The sequence below is a fragment of the Coffea arabica genome, chromosome 5c, assembly GCF_036785885.1.
Source record: "Coffea arabica cultivar ET-39 chromosome 5c, Coffea Arabica ET-39 HiFi, whole genome shotgun sequence".
NCBI lineage: Eukaryota > Viridiplantae > Streptophyta > Magnoliopsida > Gentianales > Rubiaceae > Coffea > Coffea arabica.
In genome coordinates this window covers 41,245,415-41,265,649 of record NC_092319.1, presented here as the reverse complement: position 1 = coordinate 41,265,649, position 20,235 = coordinate 41,245,415, and the positions used below count along the sequence as shown (strand labels likewise).

General features: G+C 33.9%; 4 protein-coding genes across 4 annotated transcripts; all 4 read right to left on the bottom strand.

Annotated features, from left to right (window-relative positions):
* Positions 1–958: 958 nt before the first annotated feature.
* LOC140007536 (transcription factor MYB63-like) lies at positions 959–2,436 on the bottom strand. The gene is made up of 3 exons (XM_072050202.1): positions 2,194–2,436; positions 1,617–1,746; positions 959–1,510 (listed from the first exon to the last, which is right to left on the bottom strand). Exons 1-3 carry the CDS (start codon positions 2,324–2,326, stop codon positions 1,048–1,050), a joined length of 726 nt encoding a protein of 241 aa, XP_071906303.1. The 5' UTR covers positions 2,327–2,436; the 3' UTR covers positions 959–1,047.
* A 2,600-nt stretch (positions 2,437–5,036) lies between these two features.
* Positions 5,037–6,353, bottom strand: LOC113687821 (transcription factor MYB14). The gene is made up of 3 exons (XM_027205346.2): positions 6,140–6,353; positions 5,853–5,982; positions 5,037–5,703 (listed from the first exon to the last, which is right to left on the bottom strand). The coding sequence occupies exons 1-3, from the start codon at positions 6,270–6,272 to the stop codon at positions 5,196–5,198; spliced, it is 771 nt and encodes a 256-aa protein (XP_027061147.2). The 5' UTR covers positions 6,273–6,353; the 3' UTR covers positions 5,037–5,195.
* Positions 6,354–10,593: 4,240 nt separating this feature from the next.
* LOC113687534 (uncharacterized) lies at positions 10,594–12,330 on the bottom strand. The gene is made up of 2 exons (XM_072050096.1): positions 12,305–12,330; positions 10,594–11,053 (listed from the first exon to the last, which is right to left on the bottom strand). Exons 1-2 carry the CDS (start codon positions 12,328–12,330, stop codon positions 10,594–10,596), a joined length of 486 nt encoding a protein of 161 aa, XP_071906197.1.
* Positions 12,331–16,601: 4,271 nt separating this feature from the next.
* LOC113689460 (transcription factor MYB10-like) lies at positions 16,602–17,839 on the bottom strand. Its single transcript, XM_027207229.2, has 3 exons — positions 17,655–17,839; positions 17,369–17,498; positions 16,602–17,219 (listed from the first exon to the last, which is right to left on the bottom strand). Exons 1-3 carry the CDS (start codon positions 17,785–17,787, stop codon positions 16,745–16,747), a joined length of 738 nt encoding a protein of 245 aa, XP_027063030.2. The 5' UTR covers positions 17,788–17,839; the 3' UTR covers positions 16,602–16,744.
* Positions 17,840–20,235: the final 2,396 nt, after the last annotated feature.

The window sequence follows — 20,235 nt, the reverse complement described above, 5'->3', positions numbered from 1 at the left end:
TATATTGGTGCTAGTTAGAGTGTAAATTAATCAAATTGCTTGTCTTGGACTCGTGAATAGTTTAGTTAAAGATTAGACTCGAACTCTGCGTTAATCGATTTCGAGAAACTTTATAAGGTAATCGAGTTAAGTTAGAGTAGAAAAAATCAAAATTCACATACTCATCGAACCTTATCGAATAGTATATTTATAATAAAGTTTTTAATTATTTATTATAAAATTATGAAAACTCACTAAAAATCGAGGTTGAAAACTCGATTGAGCTCAATTTGGTCGAATTCTAACTCGAATAAGGTAAATTAAGCTCGAGTTTGAGCTCGGACTCAATTTTAAAGAACTTGATGAACTCAAACTCATTATTTTATTCAAGTATCGATTCGACTCAATAGCAGCCCTATCACTCATGAAAACGTAACTATCATACATCTTGCAAAAAGTTTTATGCCAATGTAATGTATATGTGTAGGGTAAAAAACAAGAAACCCCTGTAGTAAATCTAATTTATAGAAAAAGCTTTTTATGGTTTTAAAACGTACAACGCGACACTTCATGTTTTGAACTAAATTGGAAAGGTGACAAAATTCGATATAATTAACGGGGATGGACGAAATGACAAAAATGCTCTGATATAACTAAACAAAAGGCAACTCAATAAAATCATTTGTTTCATTCTCTAGAGAGAGAGAGAGAATTGGGGTTAACGGATTCCATCATCTTTATAATTTAGTTCAAAACATGAAGTATTGTTTTGTACATTTTAAAATCACGGAGGGCTTTTCTGTATATTTATCATAAGAGACTTTTTTGTTTTTTACCCATATATGTATAATGTAGTCGCAAAATCGATAATCAATCACTTCAAGGCTATAGCGAAAATTACACCATCATTATAAAAAAAAATTGCAACTAACAATTTTCACAGTTGTTGTCTACATCTTATTTGCAGTACATGACACAATTTTGGAATAAACAAAACAGTTCTCTAACTCTTTACCATACCAAAACTGACAATCTTTGGGCTACAGTGTGATAGTACTATTCTTATAATCAATCCATACCATCATATATGAACATAGGAGGTGAAAGAAAAGTAAATTCTTCCTCCATTGGTGGTAACGCAAGAACATTACTGTTATGGGATGCATCCAATATAAAGGGCTGGGTCCAGAAACTCTCAAAGGATTCAGCAAATGAATATTCCACTGAACTATTGCTGTCAGAAAGGCTGGAATCACAAATTAAAGACGACATTTTAGTATCAGCAACAGGTGCAGCAGCAGCAATGTTAGGCTCCATTTCTCTCTTTTCATTGGAATCAGAATCAGAGATCCCAGCAGATAGCTTGATTTGATTTGCATCATGCATATGCCCGGTTTTTTGATCACTGGTTTGCTTGATAATTTTGGTTGATCTAGGATCTTGATTAATGCGTTTCCTCAGACGAGTGTGCCAAAAATTTTTTACTTCATTGTCTGATCTTCCAGGTAATTTCCCAGCAATGGCTGACCATCTGTAGCAGGAAAAACATCATTTCAGTTAGTCCTTATGACCTAAACATCTTTTGAGCCCTAAAAACATGGCAACAATTACTGTAACTAATAACGGCAAAATCATACCTGTTCCCTAATTGCTCATGTAGTTTGATGATTAGATCCTCCTCTTCAACGGTATAGTTGCCCCTTTTCAGACCAGGTCTCAGGTAATTCATCCATCTCAATCTGCAACTTTTCCCGCACCTGGAAAGCCCTGGCAAAGATCATCATCTTATTAGAGGAGAATACACAGATTCTTGCATTTTAAGCTCCTAAATCACTTAATTCTGAATAAATTATAAGAAAAAAACTTTAGGGAAAAAGTTAAGAAAAGAAATTGAAATTTTCTTATCTGTGGTCCTACTTCACATAATTTTCACTAAAATTCTAAGACAACAAATTAAGGAAAATTTTTTTTTTTTCTATTTGATCTCCTCTCTTCCATAGACTAATAATACACAGAAAAAACATTGATGATCATAGATACCAGAAAAATATTGCTACCAGATTTCTTTTGTGTATGCTTTTCAAGTCAACTAAAAAAAATTTAGAAGTAGAAAGGGGAGGAAGAGAAGGAAAAGATGGTGGTAGTGGCCGGGCGGTTGAGAAGGAGGAGGACTACAAAGAAGTTATAGATCCTTAGTTCTTGAGTAATCCTGACCAGCGAACTTAGGCAGCTGACGCCAATTCCAGTGGCCATATCTTAGAACATAGGCTCTCAACTTGTTGTCTTCGTCTTCACTCCATGCACCTTTCTTCAGTCCCTTTTTGTCAATATATGGGGATCTTACCATGTTGCTGATTCTCTCTTTCTCCCTGGCTTTCTGATCAACCCCTCTTCAAGAAAGTAACAGTCCAAACATAACATATTTATTGTGGTACAAATTCCAGGGAAATGAAATATTCAGGTCACAAAACGTGTTTGTTGTCCAGATGGGGTAGTCCGTCGTCAACTACAAGATTCCTTCAGTTAGTAGGTTCTTTATCATTCCAATACCACATACGATAAGACATACGTGCTTGTTTGTAATAGGTTCTCCTTTTGTCAAGTAGATTATGATGAAGCTAATTATTCAAAATCTATTGTAATCGATTATAAAAATGGTTTTAACAATAACAGTTCTTCATGCACGCTATATGTGTAAAAAATTGAAATTTAATTTTGGATAGTGATTATATGTCATGCATTCAGACTTGCAGCGTAAAAAGTTTATTACATTGTGTAGGAAAAATAGACAAATTTTTGTTTAGTATTTTTTTTTCTAAAAGGTGTATTTGGTATGTTTTGAAAAGGTAAAAGCTGTATTCAAAAGCATTTTGCTGGTTGTTCTCACAATAAGTTCTTTCAGCTTAAAATAAATAAAAGAAAGAGCCCAAGTCAGTCAAGCCAATGGCAAAACATATTCTAGCTTTAAAGAAAAGGCATAGTCTAGATTAAAGTCTACATGTGAACAAACCCTAAGCGGACTTAAAATCTACCTTAAAGTCCTGGTGATTTGCTTCTAATAGTTTGAACTCTAAATTGTCGTATTCTTCACTCTTACTTAGATACTATTACATTCCATTTGGAGGAATTAAGACTGCAAATCAAGTATAATTCGTTAGGGAAAAACGATGAATTGAGAATTAATGGGAAGAATTGAACTTTTGAGCCATTGGCTGTGGATCGGAGTAGAAATGTGACCTAGAAGACTTGGCATGACACTATTTAATTGGATTCCCATTGGAAATTATTTTGAGTCAGCTGACTCTGACAGCATAATGGATAATGAAATTTTAATATCTATTTGAAATTGGGGTAAGTTCATCAACTGATTGAAACAAGTGTAAAACTGGAATTGGTGAATCAACGCAAGTTTTCTAGTCCACTTCATGATTTCTCCCTCTTTTCAATTTCTCAAAGATGACATGCATCAGAAGACGTTAACTTTAAAGAGTATTTTACTTTTGTTTTTAACATTTATCATTTTTGCTCCTTTTTGCCCTTGTCACCGTACAAACAAATGAACTTGAGATCCGGATTCTCTCCGGTTAAATTTTGATCCGCTGTTAAAATCTGTTTACATGTTTCCTGGTGGAGTCTTGATGAATAATTAGAAATCACAATTAAAGATTCAAGAAACATGTTGATTAATATCAATGGCTATGCTGGTGATTAAACTATGAGAAAGGTACATAATACTTCACTGCCGCTAAGTATTTCATTTCAAAGAAAAGTTTTTCTACATATTTGAATTGAAAGAATCCTATATGAAAACTTACATCACAAGTCACAACAAAGATCTACTTCACTTGGAAGAAACTTCCTTTTTCGTCTTATAGCCAGATGGCTCCTCTAAAGATAAGCTAGTAAATTTCAACCTGCATGCGTCCGAGACATCCTAAAGATCATTCTATCTACCTGGTCTACAGAGACCAACTGCTTAACAAAAACACTTTGATCTTGATGTAGCATCAACTTCAAACATTACATTTTGCTTGTGGATATTGTCATTTCCAAGATATTGCTTATGGCTGTAACAGATTGAATTAATGAACCACGTTAGCGACGAAGAGAGAAAAGGAAAATTGAAGTGAAAATTTGTTATACCACAAACCGGATGCCAAGTTTTTCCTTTTTTTTTTTTTGGCCACTTCTTGTGACCTATAGAGTTTAAATCTGTCCCAAATTAAATGCACATCTTGTAAACATTTTAGATTCAAAACCTATCACTTAAAAAAAAAAAGTGCACATCCTGTGCTTTTTTAAGTAACGGTTCTAAGAAAGCGAAATGATTCTATTGAAATAGCTTAATTTTACAAATTTGACAGAACTTTTCTTGTGCAAAATCAGTTAAACTTTTGTTTATAGAACTATTTTCTGGCACCATCTATAAATGATAAACGCTTCCTCTTTACCAGTTACTTTTAAGAATTTATTTTATTTGACAGCATACATAGGACAAGATCGAAGCGTGTACAAGAGAAGAAGATAGTATTACAACTTAACCTAGTAAAATGTGGTTAAGTTTTATTTCTTTCTCTCATATGTACTGAGCAATAAAAACCTGCAAGTGCCACACCACCATCATTACAGGAGAAACCAGGACGTCTAGGAGGACTTTTGACTTGATAAAGTATTGAAATTGCATACTGTAAGTCGATTTTCAACTGCCTCAAAAAATTGAAAGGGCACTTAAAGTTCCCACACCGCCACACCCATCTTCAAGAAACACCTCTAATGCTGTCAAAAACAATCGCTAAGGTGCAAAATAGTTAGGAAAAAATTCTGTTGTTCTACAAATGCATACATATATATACTCAAACACTAAGGCCAGGTCGTGATTTTTTCCGACTAGATCAAAGAAGGTGATAAGAGAGGGGAATGGAGGTGGGGAGTCTTTAATATGTTTGTACAAGTTAAATTGTCATCATGGCTTCGCCCATTTGATTGATTAATGTGGCACAACAGAAGTTCAAGGCAGTAGATTGCTGGGAATAATAGTTTAAATGGCAAATCACAAATAAGTGATATCTCAGGGGGGCTTTTTACAATTTAGCCGAAGATAAGTACCTAATCTTTATAATAATGAACAGTAGAGCTATTTTTCTTGAATGCCGTTGGTTTTAAGGCCATTTTGATGGATCTATAGCATTGTTACACATTGGTAACCACTTAGACAATTAATCATCTCCCTTTCTATTGTTTAATTCGTGGAAACAATCAATGCCATCATCAAGAAATGAGGAGAAAGGGTACAGGAATTCCTCCTCCGTAGATGGTAACCAGGGGTCGACACTAATGTAATTGCTAAATGATGTATCCAACGCAAAGGGTTCAGTCCAAAAACTCTCAAAGGGTTCAGTCAATGATTCTACTGAACTGTTGCTATCATCTGCAACCCAGTCTACACAATCAAAAAGTGTGGAATCACAGCTCAAGGAAGATATATCCGTATAAGCATCGAGAGAATCAGCAGCAGAAGCGTTTGGATCCATTTCTCTCTTTTGATCAGTACTGGAACCAGATGTAGACATTGCAGAAGATTGCTCATTTTGATCTGCATCATCCATATTCTGGGATCTTTCACTAAGTTGAGTTTGTTTGTTGCGCTTTTTGAGATGCGTGTGCCAATGATTTTTTATATCATTATCCGTTCTTCCTGGTAATTTTGCTGCAATGGCTGACCATCTGTTGTAGGGAAAATACCACTGAGTTAGTACTAAATTCTATTACCTGAACATCATTTCAGTCTCAACAGCCATACATTGGATGTTGAGGCGAATTTTAGCCCTAAAATCATGGCAAGAATTACTAGAAAAACGACTTTAACTTCATACCTATTCCCATATTGTTCATGTAATTTGATTATTAGATCCTCCTCTTCGATGGTATACTTGCCTCTTCTAACACCAGGCTTCAGGTAATTCATCCATCTCAGTCTGCAACTTTTGCCACATCTAGATAGACCTGAAAGACACCTTAAATTCGTAAGAGAAGCATATAATCAAGAATCAGACCAAAAAAATTTGCAAACACGAACAGTAGCTAGCTATAATCTGTTGTCTTTGTTAGACTGATGAAATGCATATCAATTTTGAGGAACAAAATATCCTGAGCTGCTTACCGGCAAATTTAGGCAGCTGCCGCCAGTTCCAATGGCCATATCTTAGAACATAGGCTCTTAGCTTGTTGTCTTCTTCTTCACTCCATGCCCCTTTCTTCACTCCATTTTTGTCAACTGATGGGGCTCTCACCATTTTTTGCTTCTCTATTGCCTACTATCTTTCTCAGCCACTCTCAGAAACTATTGATCTTCTCTTCAGGAGAGAAGTGAAGTCAACTTGTGCAAATGTCACTATATATACAAGCACAAACGCGCAGAGACTTGGAAATACAAACGTGTTCAAAAGTGTAACTTATCGTTGAAAAGTACAAAACGTGTCTTGTCTTTTCTACATCGGTTAGACCTTACAAGTTTAGCATCCAGTAGGTCGTAGGCAGGTTCCTAACATTTATAATGGTACATGCAGTGAAACATGTGGCTAATAAGTGGCCTTCAACTTTAGGTTGTGTTTGGATTGCATTTTCCATCATTTTTCATGAAAAAATTACTATAGTGATTTGATATATGTGAGGGAAAAATGTGATAGGGAAATGTGATCACGGAAAACGATAATATTTTTCGACGAAAACAAGCAATCCAAACAAGGTCTTAGCTTAGATTTTCAAAATTTGTCGTGTGTAGTTTAAACCTTTGAGTTTTTTCCCCTCCAATTCTTGCTCGATTATGTTAAAGGTATGGATACATTTGTTAATTAAGATAAACTCTATTGTAGTTACGATTCTATTAATGGATTTTAAATTTATATCCCTCTTGAAATTGTATGTTAGTTCATATGGTATTTTGTAAAATCTTTTCATTTTGCAAAAAGAAAAAGGAGAAAGAAATGTTAATGCCACTTGACTTTCTTATATTGGCACTTTCACTATCTATTGATCATATAATCTAAAAAATGGAAATTATATCATAAAAAAGATAGTAGTAGGAATACCATTATCAATTTCCCGTGACTTAATGATTACTTTTAGTTGGATTTTATTTCCTCTTGGAGTGTGAATTAGGATTGAATTTTTTAACCTCTTACAGCACTATACTTGGAATAAAATCTAACTAGCAAGCTTTGATGCCATGGTCTGCTTCGAGTACTATTGGTGCTCGATATATGAATAACCTATATATAGTTTGTTAGGGCTAATTTCATTTTGTACCTTCGAACTTATATCACTTTTTTACTTTGCACCATAAACTCTCAATTTTGGACACCTTTTAGCCTAATTTCTCAAGTTTATCTCTTTAACTCTAATCAATAATAATGCTAGCAAAATTAATGGAATAGAGAATCATATAAATCAATGACAATTTACTGAAAGTGGTCAAAAGGAGCAAAGAAATCGCAACTAGAATAAAATATATATCGTCATTAATTTGCATGATCTTGTATCTCATTAATTTTGCTAACGATATTAATTATTAAATAGAACACGCTTTTGTCTAATTTTCTCTAGTTGCGATTCTTTTTTCCTCTTGACCACATCCAACACATTAGTTTTGATTTGTATGATCCTCTATTTTGTTAATTTAGCTAACATTGTTATTAATTAAATTTAACTCTGACAAACTTAAGAGTTTAGAGTGTAAAACATTTAAAATTGAGAGTTTAAGGAGGTGAAGTATCCAAAATTGAAACTTAAGGTATAAAATAAGAAAGCGGTACAAGATTGAGGGTGCAAGTGGATTTAGTCCTATTTTGTTATGAGCTCGAGTCTAGGATGATTTGGCACCATATGTGATAACGCAATTGAAGATTCAAAACCTAGTAAAATTGACAAAGGCACAACTTAACTCTTTCCTTGTTCTTTTTTGTTGTGTGTACCTACATTCGCCAAAGATGAGTGGTTGCCTACATATAACACATTTGTTGAACAAAGAGCCAGTGCAATGCTCTGTATACTTTGTCAGAACTCAGAATCATTTTTAGCCAATTAAATGGTGTGATTCAACTTCTCTAATTCACCGCGTGTACTATAAGCATCCAACTAAACATATTAGACATTATAATCACACGTTCAATACGCGTAAAGCAAGAAATAATTTATACAGAAAAAGGGAAACAAGCACATGATGTTTTTCTCTCCTATGTATTTATTCTAGTGTGTAGTCTGATTTCATAGAGCAAGGAAAGGACCACTCCTCATGATGAGACAAAATTAAAATAGTTACAGGTACAGACAATTATGCAATGTCATACTCTATAATTATGGATGGACTATTTTTTTTTTTTTTTTTTTTAACACTATCACTTTTGAATGCTTGCGCAGTATGTATGGCGTCATACATTTTAATTTGTTGCAATCCGGACAAGGAAATTGTTTCTTGAGAGTGCTTCCAGTATACATCGTTATCATATTGTATTTTTTTTTTCATATTTGTTTGAGATTTTGAGTGGATTCATCCCCCCTTTTGGTATGTACATGAGTGGAACCATCGTGATTCACGAATATAAAGCAGTATTAAAGACTGCAAGAAACATAATGATGAATGGATCAAAGTCTTTGCCGGAAATAAAATAACAAGATGAAGTAAACCGTTCACATGATCACATAAGGGGTTGCTTTCTTTAAGAGGGATGAAGGAAATTGTTGATGCTGCCCTCTGATTACGTTTTCAGTATATTTTTATCCAACAGTTCAAGAATTTTGTGTGAATTTGTACCTCAAAAAGACACAGAACACTTCTAAATTCTGAGAGTTAAATTTTCTCCTTAAATGCTCTGCAAAAAGAAAACACAATCACGAGATTGCTGATATCTTGACTTGTAATTTGATAATTTCTTGGATAAAATGTGTTAGAGATCATCAAACTATTCTAAAATCACACTTAAACTATTTTAAACCAAAAGAGAAATGCACTTAATATCTTTTAAGTTTCGACCCCAAGGGCACCAACAAAATCCACTGATCATATCATCACTGGCTAACGCCTCCAACTTTTGCTCCACCTTTCAACAACACAAAAACATCCAATTGAGGGTTGCTTGTGAATCAACTGATAAGAGTGTCGCAACTAATAATATTTCAGAGAGAAATACCATTCACTTAACTTGATGGCCTCAAGTGATTAGCAATGATGCAATATCATAATCACATAATTGTCCTTTCTTAAAGTAATTAAAGAGTATAAGTGCCCAGAATTTTATATTCAATGAGCTGCTCGTTTTTGACTATGGTTTGGCTAACTGGCTTTATCCATTTTCAGCAGAAATATTAACTTTTGTTCGGAAAAAAAAAATCCTAAACCAAATCTAATGATCTATTGACATTATTTAAGAAGTATCTTAGGAAGGTATATTCTTGATATAAAATAAGATGAAATAAGGAAAAGAACGTTGACGTGTTGTTTGTGTTGTCAGCTGGCAAACGTCATCGGTGAGGTTTACATTGGATAAGGAAATAAAAAAATGGAAATGACTTTGCACTATTTTTTTGACGGCTTTCTACAAAAATAATCAAGTTTTTGTTAGAAGCTCCAAAGATAGTCTCTTTTAAAGGCTTTCCTAACTTAGGGATTTTGTGACTTTGAGTAGCGAATTCCTGCTAGATTGTGCACAAGCACGTTCACTGTCCTTTAAGTTCTAGGTATTCATATTTTTTCCTCTTAAAATTTTAAAAATTAAAAAATTCTTATGTATTTTAATTTATTTGTCCCTCCCGTCCCTCCAAAAAATTTAAAAAAATTTAGTTAATTCAAAAGTTTATATGCATATGTATTTCGTCTCCTCAAGCTACATTTCTTGATTCTATCCTGGATTGTACATATAGGTCTGAAATAAACAAATATGATTAATCAGACAACAAAACTTAGTTGATTTCCCATGAAATTTTTATGTATAACTAACACACGTGATGAAATACATTTTGAACAGTGTTAATTTTCTAGAACATTTTCCAAATTAATTTTATTGAGGTGTAATAGAGAAAAGTTCTCTCCAATGTAATGGTAAAAAGCCTAGTCCCAAACTCTTGCTTTCACAATTGAACGTTGACTTTGACTTTTCGAATTCAGTACTTGGTATTATAACATTACATGTTTTTCGAAAAAAAGTACTACTCCTTCATTCCTTAAAAAAAAAAAAAAAAAAAAAAAAAATTTAGTCCTTCAAGTTTCTTATCAAATCAAATAAGCCTGTGACAAAGGTAGTAGTCTATCACTAAAGAGTAATACTTCTAGCATCATGGTATCATAGGATTTTTGTCTCATTAACAATGTTACGCTTGTTGATTCTAGAAATCCATATATTCTCGTCCCACTCTCAACAAATTACACATGCATACTGCCTTTTATTTCCAAATACAACGTTCATCAAACTCGAAGATTTGTATCTTATTTGTAGTACACTACAAAATTTTGGAATAATTACCCTCAAAAAAAGTTTTTTGAAGGGCCGTACCAAGCTAAAAGTGACAATCTTTGAGATACTGCTATGTAGTATTATCTATTCTTGGAACCAATCCACACCATCATGAACAAAAGACCAGAAAGAGTAGGCAAATTCTTCCTCCAGTGGCGGTAATTAACCAATAAGCATTATCTTTATTTGAAGTATCCAAGTCAAAGGGCTGCGTCCAAAAAGTCTCAAAGGGTTCAGTAAATGGATAGTCCACTGAAATGTTGCTATCAGAAAGTGTGGAATCAGAGCTTCTAATGGAGCACAATTCACTGCAAGCAAGAGGTGCAGCTGCAGCGGCAATATTAGGCCCCATTTCTCTCTTTTGGTTGGAATCATAAGCAGACATTGCCGGAGATTGCTTGAGTTGATGATTACCTTGCACCACATGCTGTGATTTTTCACTAGTTTTTTCCATGATGATTTCAGTTAATGTACGAGCTTGATTCAAGCGTTTACTAAGACGACCATGCCAATAAATTTTGACTTCATTATCTGTTCTTCCTGGTAGCTTCCAAGCAATGGCTGACCATCTGTAGTAGGAAAAACATCACTACAGTGAGTAATTAGTATGATCTAAACATCTTTTTAGCCCTAAAGCACGGCAAGAATTACTAAAGTAATGTTAGTAAAAAATCATACCTATTCCCGAATTGTTCATGTAGTTTGATGATTAGATCTTGTTGGGATCCAAGTTCGGAATAAACTACTATTAAGAAATCAAGTACACAATAATTTAATGACAAACAAGCCACAACTATGAATGATAAACGACATACAAGGTTTAACGTGGTTCGACTCCATCATTGATCTTACGTCCAAAGAGAGAAAATCTGTTTTTTATTATGAAAGAGAAACCTTATATAAAAATACAATTTGAATCGAAATCTAACCCTTGTATACCATTTTTCATCTCCCAAGAATCCTTTCTCATACCCCATACATAAAACTACATGTCACCCTTGTGTGTTCTTGTGTGGTACTTTAAAGCATGTCAACTCACCTATTTATAGAGAATATTATTTGGCCAAAAACCAAATAACAATAAGAAATCAATGCTAATTCCTAGATTTCTACAGAATAAGAAATAACTTCTAAATCCTAAACAAAATAGAAAATAACTTGGCAACTACTTCAAATAATTAAATAATTAGAAAACCAATTACTTGCACATAAAACAAGAAATTTGCATAAAAGAAATTAAATTAATTTCCCAACAAATTTCCACGTTGACAAATATTTCTTTTAGCAACCACTTGCTTTTAACTACCAAATAATATGTTACCAAACTATACATCTAAATCAACACCCTCCTGATATTCAATTGATTCAATCGGCAAATAAGCATGTGTAGTTACCCTAAATTCAACATCCAGTTGACTCATAAGAAGGTGTTTTAATTCACCATCTCTCTTCGTAAGATTTCTTCTCACTACTAATTGTAACTCGAGATCCTTTTTTGTGAGTTTTAACTCTAATCATTGAATCAATCAAATGGTAAAATTACCATACTTCTTCCCATTCTCAAGACTGTTTTGCCATGTATGGTTTCTAAGACTCCACTTATAATATAAAACTCATAACTATCAAAGTCTTCTTCGTTTGGAAATTAGATCCCTTTATTTCTTTAGAACACATGCCACACCACCTAAAAAATATAATTCGAATCTAAGAACCATCCGACATGAAATATCAACCGTTGAAGTTGTGAGAATGTCTCCATCGGTTCATGTCCAAAATGGATAATAGATTTCACTTTTTTTTTTGACTTTTGAATCACTTACCTAGATTTATCGTTAAGTATCTCCATACTTTCTAACTTCTCATCCTTTACTTTCAATGCTTCTTGTCAAACCCTTGAAATAAGGATACTACTCATTAAATTGTTCAATTAGTAACAGTTACCAATCCACTTATCTCAATAGTCAACCAGGATCTAACTACTAACCCCACTCTAATATCAGTTTGTTGGATCCAAGCGCGGAATAAATTACTATTGAGACATTAAGAACACAACAATTTAATGACAAATAAGTCACAAGCATGAAAGATAAATGACACATAAAATTTAATGTGATTCACCTCTATAAGATTTAACGTGGGTCGACACAACGTGATCTACTCTCGTAAATAGACTATTACTTGTAGTATATCACTCTTTTTTTGGGATTAGTCTATTTTTTTTAAGTACCAGAAAAATTTGACTACTACGTTTCTCTTTTGTGTGCTTTTCAAGTCACTTGAAAAAATTAGGAGTGTTAGAAGGAGAAATATCACTTGAAAAAATTAGGAAGAGAAAGAGATGTTGGTGGTAGCGGCCAGGCAGAAAAGGAGGAGGAGGAGGAGGAGGAGGGGGAGGACTAGAAAAAAGTTATAGCCTCAGTTCTTGAGTAATCCTGACCAGCGAACTTAGGCAGCTGGCGCCAATTCCAATGGCCATATCTCAGAGCGTAGGCCCTTAACTTATTGTCTTCTTCTTCATTCCATGCACCTTCCTTTAATCCGTTTTTGTCAATTCTTGAGGATCTTACCATGTTGCTGATTCTGTCTTAGTCTCTGGCTTTCTCATCATCCACTCTTAAAGAAATTACTAGTGCAAAATATCACTATATATATTGTACCAGAAGCTCTGGGGAAATAAAACGTGTTCAAAGTTAATTAAAAAAATTTGTTAAGGCCATAAAACGTGTTTTTTTGTCCACGATGGTGTATTCCTTAATACAAGTTGCGATCCCTTCAGGTGGAAGGATATTTCTTACCCTAATTGGCTAAACTTCACTTTGAACCCTTAATTATAGCCACACTTTCACTTTAGTATTTAAATTTAAATTTTGGATGCTTTATTCGTTGAAGTATAGAATTCATCCTACTTTGGTTTTTGAACTTTAATTTTCAATACTTTACTCTCTAAAGCATGAAAATGAAATCTATTCTACCGAATAGTGAGCAAGTGAAGTTTAAAATTTAAGTACTAAAGTAAGATGGATTTGATACTTTAAGAGATAAAGTATCTAAAAGTGAAGTTTAAAGACTAAAGTTGGATGAATTTTATATTCTAGAGGATAAAGTGTCCAAAATTAAAATTTAAGAACTAGAGTGAGTATATGTTTACATTTTAAGGGTTAAAAGTGAAATATACCCTACCTTAATTGCACGTGCAATGGGAGATAATTGCTTATTTACAACGTTTTACTTTAGTTAAGTTGATTATGAACGAGCTAATTACTGAGAATCTATTGAAAAAAAGAAAATCATATTTGTATTGGATTAACATGTCCTACATTGTAGTTACATATATATTTTCTTTTGTTTTTTTTATAGTAACCATTATAGATGTACGGTATATGTGTAAAAAGTAAAATTCAAACTTAATTGAAGTTATATATCATACATCCATACTTGCAATTAATGTAAAAATGCATATACCTTTAGAATTTTTTTTTAAAGTTTGATTTAGTATGTTTTGACATTGTAAAAGCAATATTCAAACGCATATTGCTGGTTGTTTCTCACAGGAAGTTTTTTCAGCTCAAAATAATTAAAAGAAAGAGCCAAAGTCTATCAAGCCAATCTCAAAACATCTTCTACCTTAAACTAAAAAGGGCATAATTTAGCTAAAAGTCTTCATGTGAAAAAACCCATCTTAACGTCTTGAAAATTAAGTTCCACCAGGAGGAAATGAGAATGGGAAGGATCGAGCTCTTGGAGTTGTACGAAATAGGGATCTGATCACCAAGAAGACTCTACATCAGAACGTTCCATATTTAAACGTCTATAGGTAGAAACGATTTTGAGTTTGTCAGTCGATTTAAACTCGTTAAAAGTTTATTTATTGATTTGAACAAGTGTAAAATTAGAATTGAGGAATCAAGGTCTCTGAGTTTTCTAGATCACTTCTTTAAAACTCTCCCTCATTTCACTTCGTCTTAATAGTCATTTACATCTTTAAAAATGACACACATCAGATAGAAGATGTTCACTTGAAAAATATTTTTCATTTTTTCTTTTGGAATTTTTTTTATTTTGTCATATTTTCCCCCTGTCAATGGACATATAAATGGTTGGTTTTGGGCTGAAGGAAAGTACAACATGAACTAGTGCATGAATGAATATGAGGCTGTATTGAACAATTTTAGATCAGCATATTGCCAAAGAGTCTGAATAGTCAGTGAATCTGGACGCCATTCATTAGGTTGCAGAGGGCTAACATAAGAAAGGAGGAGATCGATAATTATAAAATTCATGGCTCCCGACAATAAATGTTTTGGATTCCCACACATCTGAGATGGTCCGATGCAAGGAATCTGTTGCATTGGTCCGCTAATTGCGGTAGCAAATTATTTCTTAACAATGTGAGCATTATTCAAGTTCATACAACTAATTATTGAAATTTTAAAATTGTTGACATGTTTCCTAATGGAATCTTGATCAATGATCTAATTCAAGAAACATGATGAATAGTTACAAAAGGTGTGCTGATGATAAAACCTATGCAAAAGGACACTTACTGATTCAATTCTCGTCAAAGAAAAGTTCTTGAAGATGCTTTTTAACCTGTTGAGATTATTGTACGTAGCACCCATAATGTTCCTAAAATCTCATAGTTATACATTCAAGATATATTCTTGTATGAAAAAGACAGAAAAAAAGAAGAAGAAATTGTTGGATGAAATCGTATATGAAAAGATAGACCTAGATTTCTGCTCAAAACTTATTTAGGCCAAATAAATACTTCTTCCTCTGTTTACACAGCCAATATATGCAAGTCTTGGTACTCCTAACTTAAAACGGACAATCATTTAGCTATTATATGAGTCATTATTGTAAACGAGTGATGGATGTGTAACAACAGGAAAATGAGATATCATATGAGTTATTATTTTCCTCTTTCATAAGAACGAACAAAATGAATTGAACAACGAAAAGCGATAGATGGTAATATATCAAAATTATAGCCACAGATGGCCATTCTAAAGATAACCCCGTAAATTGCAACCCATACACATGCTATACATCCAAAACATCATATGCCCGGTCTACAAAGGCGAACGACTGACCCAAAATATTTGACCATTATTTAGCTAGCTTGGACGTCAAAGTTTCCTTTTGCTTAGGACAATGACAATTGTCCTTCCCAGGATGCTTGGATGTAACAGGTTGAAGTTAACCGGATAAGTCACCGAAAGAGAAAGGAAATATTAACAATGCCAAATTCTTCTTTTTTGCGCTTTTGTGTCACTTATAATATAATCCAGTGCTCAATTGAGTAGATATATTTTGCTCTTCTAGTGATGATTAATTATAAACATAAGTAGCAGTTTGGGAGAAATAGCTTAATTAGGAAAATTTGACACATAACTTTTCTTGTGCAATAGAATCTGTTTTAACTTTCATGCAAACTGCAAAGAACTGTTTTTCACTCGTGGTATATAAATGACAAACTCTTTTATCATTGCCAGTTACTTAAAATTACCATATACTCCTAAACTATATACCCTTAATTATGTAACTATCAGATTTTAATTCCAACTCTAAACTCACGATAGTTAATATATTTATCTACCTAAATCCATGTCAATAAATTTTGAATTCATGCCATATTTATGAAACAGCTATGTCTGGTTGTCAACAACAATGACTTTTTTTTTATTTAATTGTATCTGGTAGGAAAGAGATGGGATTTAATAAATGAGGAGAGGAAAAGGGATTAGAATCCAAAATCTCTAAATCATGAAGGGTTAATCTTAACTACTAAATTAAGGCCTTCTTGATTGAACAACAATAACTAAAGTGCAAAATATGGGGAAAAGAGTTATTATTCTACAAACTCATACGCAGATTGGTCAACACAAAGTAGAAATAATTGGTGATTTTCTGCAAGTAAATTCAAAAAAAAGTGATAAGAGAGGGGAATGGTGCTCGGGAACCTTTAACATGTTTGTACAAGTTTAATTGTCACCATGGCTTCTCCCAATTAATTGATTAATGTGGCACAACAGAAGTCCAAGGCAGTAAATTGCTAGGAATGACAGTTTAAAGGGTAAATCACAAATAAGTTATATCTCAGGGGGCTTTTTGCAATTTTGCCAAAGATAAGTATCTAATCTTTATAGTAATGTACAGTAAGCTATTTTTCTTCAATGTCCTTGATCTTAAGGCCACTGTGATCTATCTATGGAGTAGTTACACATTGGTAATCCTTCAGATATCTAATTATCCCGCTTTTATTGATTGAATTCGTGGAACCAATCAAAGCTATCATCAAGAAAAGAGGAGAAAGGGTGCATGAATTCCTCCTCCATAGATGGAAACCAGTTGTTAAACGATGTATCCAAGGCAAAGGGTTCAGTCCAAAAACTCTCAAAGGGTTCAGTCAATGATTCCACTGAACTGTTGCTATCATCTGCAGCCCAGTCTACACCATCAAAAAGTGTGGAATCACAGCTTAAGGAAGAGATATCCGTATAAGCATCAAGAGAATCAGAAGCAGAAGTTGTTGGATCCACTTCTGTCTTTTGATCAGTACTGGAACCGGATGTAAACATTGCAGAAGATTGCTCATTTTGATCTGCATCATCTATATGCTGGGATCCTTCACAAATTGGACTTTCTTTGTAGCGCTTTTTGAGGTGAGTGTGCCAGTGATTTTTTATATCATTATCCGTTCTTGCTGGTAATTTTGCTGCAATCGCTGACCATCTGTGATAGGGAAAATACAGTGGGGTTAGTACTAGATTCGATTACCTATACATCATTTCAGTCTCAGCAGCCATACATTGGATGTTGAGACGAATTTTAGCCCTAAAATCATGGCAAGACTTGCTAGAAAAACGACTTTAACTTCATACCTGTTCCCATATTGTTCATGTAATTTGATTATTAGATCCTCCTCTTCGATGGTATACTTGCCTCTTCTAACACCAGGCTTCAGGTAATTCATCCATCTCAGTCTGCAACTTTTGCCACACCTAGATAGACCTGAAAGACACCTTAATTTCGTAAGAGAAGCATATAATCCAGAATCAGACCAGAAAATTTGCAAACAAGAACAGTAGCTAGCTGTTATCTGTTGTCTTTGTTAGACTGATGAAATACATATTAATTTTGAGGAACAAAATATCCTGAGCTGCTTACCGGCAAATTTAGGCAGCTGCCGCCAGTTCCAATGGCCATATCTTAGAACATAGGCTCTCAGCTTGTTGTCTTCTTCTTCACTCCATGCCCCTTTCTTCATTCCATTTTTGTCAACTGATGGGGCTCTCACCATTTTGCTTCTCTACTGCCTTGTATCTTTCTCAGCCACTCTCAGAAACTATTGATCTGCTAATGAGGGAAGTGAAGTGAGCTTGTGCAAATGTCAGTAATCAGTATATATATCAGTAGATAGCCACAAAGACTTGGAATTAGAAACGTGCTCAAATGTATAAATTATTCAGATGATAAAACGTGTTTTTTGTCCACATGGGTTAGACCCCATGAGTAATTGATAATATTCAAGTAGGTCGCACGAGGTTTCCCATAAGTTCTAATAGGTCAAGCAATGAAAAATGGCTAAGTGCCAGAACCCACCAATATAATGATAATAATAACAACTAATAATAATAGACAGAAACATGGCTAAGTGGACTTTAGATCTCGAAGATTTGTTTTATATAGTTTAAAATTTTGAGGGTTTTCTAAAATATTGGTAGATTAAATTAAAGATGTTGCTAGATTGGATAACACGAACTCTTTTTTATACTTGCAATTCTACTAATATATGTTATGGTGGTTAGGTTTGTATTCCTCTTTTAATGATAGTTTGAGTATTTACATCCATTTTCTCCGAGTCTTTTAATTTGTGTTAATGCATGTGTATCAAAATAACTTATATTTCATTATCTCCAGTAATCATTGGAAAAAGGAGGTCTTCATATATTCTTCACTTTTTACTTGGAATTAGTTTATTTGTTGCTCTTGGAGGAAGTGGTAGCTAGTGTGAAGGTTTAAAATTTCAACCTCTCTGACAGTAGAGTGCTTGGAGTAAGGATCTAACTAGCAAGCTTTGAAGTCACAAAATAGTGGTGGGATTTTCAGCCTCTTACTGTACAAGGTGTAACATGGCAATTCAACATTCTATTTTCTTATGAATTCCAGGATGATTTTTGATATCTTTAGAGAACTTGGGTTCATATCTTGAAAAAGAATCTGAACGCTAATTAACAAGAACTACCGGTAATTTTCAAAATTCACCAGTAAATTGGCTTATGCGTTATATTAACAGTACTGATCATGAAATAAAAGGGATTTGATCATAATCCCTTTTATTACTCAATCTGTATATCCTCCGTGAGAATAATTTTCAACTATATAAGTTGTGTAGTTATTCTAGTAATTAATGCACTTATATCTTTCATGCACGTGTAGCATTATGTATAGCATCCACATAAACTAATTACAATCATGCATGTTGAATACGCGTAAAGATAGACATAGTTTATATACACACACAAGAGGTACATGATGTTTCTCCCTGGCTTCCATTCCCTTTATACACCAGTTTTCTGACTTCAGAGGGCTAAGACCACACCTGATGATCAGGGCAACTTGAAAGTGACATTTATAGACAATTATGCAAATTAATTAATTAATTAATTAATTATGGAGAACCCTTCCTGTCACCAATTGGCTGGATGGGATTTTTGTGTGAGTCCCCTTTAGATTGTCCAAATGGGCTGATTTTCTCGATGCCTTCTGTGTCGTTTGAACGAGTGGTGTGTGTGTGTTTTCTCTGTCTTTGTGGAAGAAAAAAACCAGACTTCTGGCGAGGATGTGCGCGGGAGGGGGTTGGGTGCACCATCCGACATCGAAAGATCGTGGGATAGTTACTCTGGGTTTAAGGTCCATGGGGAGCCTTTCCTGTCATCAATTGGCTGGATGGGGTTTCTCTGTGGGTCCCCCTTAGATTGTCCAAATGGGCCGATTTTCTCGATGCCTTCTGCGTCGTTTGAACGAGTGGTGTGTGTGTGTTTTCTCTGCCTTTGTGGAAGTGTTAAAAAAGCAGGCTAGCTCTATAGGAAGGAAAGTATAAAATCATCTAAATTGACATTTGAGAAGGTCATACAAACTAGTATTAGTTTGCAGCTGAGTCCTCTCAGTATTATTTTAGTGAGAAAATACCATTCATTCATGATTCATGATTCATGACTTAGGCTTATCCGGGAACTAAGAACTTAGTTGGCCTAAAGTGATTTGATTTTGATTAGTGATGATGCACAACATCATAATCACATAATTGTCCTTTCTTGAAGTAAGAGAACAAGTGCGCATATTACATGTTCAATGAGCTGCTTTTTTTGACTATGGTTTGGCTTTACCCATTTTTTAAAACAGAAACATCAACTTTTATTTCAGAAATTCCAAAAGCAAATCAAATGATATGAGGACCTTGCATCAGCAAATTACGGAAGTATCTTAGGAAGGTACATTTTTTTTATTATTTAAAATAGGATGAATTTTAACTTAAATTTGACATGTTGTATGTGTCGTCAGCAAGTAAACGTCATCGCGTGGTTACATTGGATCACGAAATTCAAAAAGGGAAATAGTTTTAATATTACTTTTTGATGGGCTTTTTGCAATGATGACCTCAAATTTTATGTGAAATTATAAAGATAATCCAACTTGGAGTAGAAGACTTCAATGGACATTGTAATTGCGACAATTACCTCCACTA